The sequence below is a fragment of the Triticum aestivum genome, chromosome 6D (assembly GCF_018294505.1).
Source record: "Triticum aestivum cultivar Chinese Spring chromosome 6D, IWGSC CS RefSeq v2.1, whole genome shotgun sequence".
NCBI classification, from domain to species: domain Eukaryota; kingdom Viridiplantae; phylum Streptophyta; class Magnoliopsida; order Poales; family Poaceae; genus Triticum; species Triticum aestivum.
The window spans coordinates 443,117,879-443,122,205 of NC_057811.1; the positions used below are offsets into that span (position 1 = coordinate 443,117,879).

Consider the following 4,327-nt stretch of genomic DNA (forward strand, 5'->3'; position numbering starts at 1 on the left):
CTAGTCTGGGGTAGTAGCTTTTGGTGTTCAAAATCCACTACAAAAATTCTTGTAGGTTACCCAAAAAAACACGACGCGTTCTTCCAGGATGAAAATGTTATCCAGAGAGAAAATATTAAATATACAATGGCTATCTAATGCAGAAGTTCCCTACATATGCTATATAGTGCAAAACAGATATCTAGTGATGGATGTAGCAGCAGAAAACAGATAACACAAAGGTGTACCAGAACAGCCATTGGAGCTTGACGAGTGAGTGGAATCTCCAACTAGGACCACCAATGAATGATCTTGATGATAATCAACACACGACAAACTCTGAGGTAACTGAGGAGATCTAGTTGATGGCACATCTTTAGTCACTATAGAAACTTGGTATAAAGCTGCCTCTGGTTCTCGAGTGTAATCAAATTTATGGACCTTGCAATCAGTAGTAAAAATGTAGAAACCCCTATAAAATTTACAAAGATCATATTAGCTATTGCCAAAATATTAGCAACAATGATGATTAACATCTTTAAAGGAAAGGCTCTTAACTGCAAATAACAGAGAATCACCTTTGTGAACTTGAAGCATCCTGCACAAGCAAATCAATGATAGTAGAAGATAGCTTCAACTGATTGCTTGTTCTCCTAGTTAATACATCTCCATTTTCTTTTATGAGACACAGTGAGTTTGAATCATCAACCACACCAAAAATGCCTTGGTCCTCCAGCCAGGCCCCGTTTGTAAAAAAGGCCATTCTATTATTATCTGACCAGAAAGAATTGGACATAGTTGTTAAACTATCATATCACAACAATTTTAATAACTCCCATGCATCATAATCATGTGAAACCAATGCAGCACAATGCACATGAAACAGTACTGCAAGATGCACTGCCATTTTTATGAAACAAAATTGCAAATCAAAGAAAGCAGATCGGACTGTCTGGGCGTGTGGCAGATTTTTTTGGCATCAATGGTAATGATAGGAAAATAAAATCTACTGCTACGGCTCCTAAGCTCTATGAAGTCTGAATTTGCACTGCATTTTTTTAGGAGATTCAAAAGTAATAACTTCTGCCAAACATGTGATTATGAACGAATAATAGCAAGATGTTCAGGGTCAAAACAAACTTACAATTGGAGTTCAACTTTTCTTCCTGAATACTTAGTGTGAAAATAACAATTTTCCGCCCAGATTCTTTAAAGCTCATCACCAATCATGAATAGCACTCTTATTCAAAACTACAAGCATGAAACGATATTGCCAAGACAAAAGAAAGACAGCTTAAACAATTCCCAGTGTAAGCTAATGTTTAAGAATGCAATGTATGAGCATCACAGATTCACAGGTATAACATTTCACAAAAGGACTTGTACCAGTAAGAGCTTGTGCAGTTTTTTCCAATGAATTATACTAGACAATACTCGATGCAATGTGGGAACAGGTAGAAAGTTCACTGACTTGTATATATGCCGCAGGGTGATTCATAGCCATCGCTCTTTCTCAAGATATAAATGCGGTTCCCAACAGCTACAGCAACATACTCCGCATTCCGCGAGACGAACAAGGATGCTGCATTTTCCCTCTTCCTCCGCTTACTCCCCCCAAGAGCGTTGTACCTACTCCACCTCTCCCTGAGCTTACTTACGCCTTCCAAGGCGGTAGCAGCACGTGGAAGCTAGTTGTTAGGAGCCTTTCCTGGATGGATATTTGGAGGATTTGAAACTGATTCGAGGGTAGGGGGTAAAAGATCCAACCTTGGAAGGAGAGATACAAGAGGACGCCGCCTCCTTCACCTGAACTGCCACCGCTCGCTCGAGCGGTTTCATCTCTTTCCTGCGGTTGAAAGAATTACATAACAGCAAAGATAACAGCGAATGCCACCGAGGTAAATGCAAAATCTGGATGAATGGACGGGTTCGACTTCCACACTCACACAAGGGATTTCGTGGGATCCTGTCGCGTGGCGGCCGATCTCGTACAGTGCGTCGACTTCCGCCCCCATCTCTCCGGCGCCGCCCGAGATCTCCGAGTTGGAGTTCGAGCACAGGGGCAGGTTTCTTCCTCTGGAGATTTGATGGTTTCCCCTAACTTGGTTAGCCTTCGATCTTTTCGATCAAATTTCACCTCACGAACCTAAGGTTTAGACAGGACGATCGTTGGTAAACTGAGATTTCAAGAAGGAATAAGAGAAGGGGAAAAAAAGAAGGAGCGGGGACTTGCCGGTGGCGAGGTCCTCTGCCCGTCGGCCGTCTGGACAGAACGGAGGAGCGAGCCCGCCTCCCTTGTGCGGTTCGGGACAGAGGCGAGAGACACGGCCCGGCTGCACCAGCGAGCAGGCCGGCTTCCGGGGGAGGGGCGCCGGAGACGGAGTTGCCGCCGAGCTAACGCAGCTGCACCTCCTGGTCGCCTCCAAGCTCGCTCTGCCGCCGCTGCAGTCCACCTATGGGTCGTCTCCAAGCTCGCGCCGACAGGGAGGGAGGGAGGGAGGGGGAGCACGCCGCCGCCGTCTCCTCCGAGCTGTTGCGCCGGGATCGCGAGAGAGGGTCGGGTCGGGGAGGGAGGCGGATCTGGCGGAGGCGGCGTCTGGCGGAGCAGCGGCTGTGGGCCTGGAGGCGAGCAGGCGGGGCGGGCTGGCGGGCGGCGCGGCGGCGGCGGCCCTGTAACCCTATGGCGAGCGCGAGCGGGGAGGTGGGGGATCGAGCGAAGGAGAGGCGAGTCGTGCGAGTGCGACTCGTTTTCCTGGGCGCGGCGGGCCACCAGTGGCAGTTGGCTCGTAATTTGCCTCTCAAATAGGGGTACTATCTTAAATCGAACCGTTTTATTTTTGTTGCCAGAAACGAGGTCTTGGGCCGGGCTTCCTTTCGGCCCGTATAGACTCGTGCTCTCTCTTTCATCAGTCCCAGTTTCACCGCGATTCTTGTTCGGAAAACAAGAAGTTCATCGCGATCTCCGTCCAATTCCTCCCCCAAATCGCGATCTCCTTGCCCGGGCTGTTTTCTGTTTTCCCCTCCCAATCCCTCGGGTTAGGGATAGTTAGCAGGGCGCAGGTGACAGGGGTGGGGGAGAGGAGGAGGCGGCGGAGAGGGGCGTGGGGAGAGGAGGGCCCGGCCAGGAGGGGAGGCGGCGGGAGCGCGGAGGCCCGGGCAGGAGGGGAGGGGAGGCGGCGGGGGCGCGGGTTGGGCGCGGGTCGGGCAGGTGCCCGGGCAGGAGGGAGGCGGCCCGGGTGCGGTGATGATTTAACAACAATCGCCAGCAATTGTTTTTTTATCATTGAAATTCAGCTTTGATTACTCAATTTACAAAACTGGATTTTTGTTATGTTTCAGCATTGAATACTGCCTCTCAAGAGCCACATGATGAGCATGGGCATCACTGTCACCATGATAATGACCACAAACATGGTTAGCATAGTATGATGAACAATGCATAAATGTGGTTACCATCAAATTATGAAGCATTGAAACTCATGTAAAATAGTTTCATGTCTCAGTATAGAAGCACTTCTCGTGGATACCTGGATGGTCATTGAAAAAGGAAACTATCTATCCATTCTCAAATACTCCCTCCGTTCTTAAATATTTGTCTTTCTAGACATTTCAAATGACTACCACATACGGATGTATGTAGACATATTTTAGAGTGTAGATTCACTCAGTTTGCTTCGTATGTAGTCACTTGTTGAAATGCCTAGAAAGACAAGTATTTAGGAACGGAGGGAGTACACTTTATTTTGTACCCTACTCTTCTTTATGGCAGCATAAAGTTATACTTAATGACAACCTACTGTTTGTGAAAAATTGCTTATGCTCATGTAGATTATGTGTTACAATAATTACCTTGTACAAAGGGCACCCATGGCATGATTTTGCCAAACACATGACTAAATCTTTCTGCATGGCTCTGGATTTATGAGTTCAGGGATCTCTATTGTTGATAGAGGGAGCCTGGAAACATAGGAAAAACTTCATAGTTACTTGGAATCAAAATCCTGAATTAAGAAATGTACTTTGCCAATCTGCTTGGAGCCTTGGATGCTGTTCAGAAAGGAGAGATGGGACAGTTTTGATGTTTCACTGAAATGCAGTACTTAATATGCCATATCTTAGTCATGGTAATGCTGTCATAATAAGAAGTGAACTCAATGTTTTTGCTTCTTGTAGACCATCATGAGCATGATCACACCCATGACCCTGGTGTTTCCTCTGTTAAGCATTGTTTGCGAAGGGGAGATGGATCTCTAAAAGTAAAAGGTCAGACTTAAAATTGTCTCGCATGCATTTATATATTTTCTAAAGATAGCTAAGATGAATTTCTAGGTTTTTTATGGCCCTGCAT

At 46.5% G+C, this 4,327-nt stretch overlaps 1 protein-coding gene across 1 annotated transcript in view; it reads right to left on the reverse strand.

Annotated features, from left to right (window-relative positions):
* LOC123145705 (MAG2-interacting protein 2) overlaps positions 1 to 2,740 on the reverse strand; it is a 10,939-nt gene extending 8,199 nt beyond the window's left edge. The window contains exons 1-6 of the mRNA XM_044565178.1: positions 2,213 to 2,740; positions 1,926 to 2,125; positions 1,747 to 1,825; positions 1,451 to 1,639; positions 558 to 753; positions 228 to 451 (exon numbers count right to left, since the gene is read on the reverse strand). Coding sequence (XP_044421113.1) covers positions 228 to 451; positions 558 to 753; positions 1,451 to 1,639; positions 1,747 to 1,825; positions 1,926 to 1,994 — 757 coding nt within the window. The 5' untranslated portion in view covers positions 1,995 to 2,125; positions 2,213 to 2,740. The remainder of the gene's footprint in view (positions 1 to 227; positions 452 to 557; positions 754 to 1,450; positions 1,640 to 1,746; positions 1,826 to 1,925; positions 2,126 to 2,212) is intronic.
* Positions 2,741 to 4,327: the final 1,587 nt, after the last annotated feature.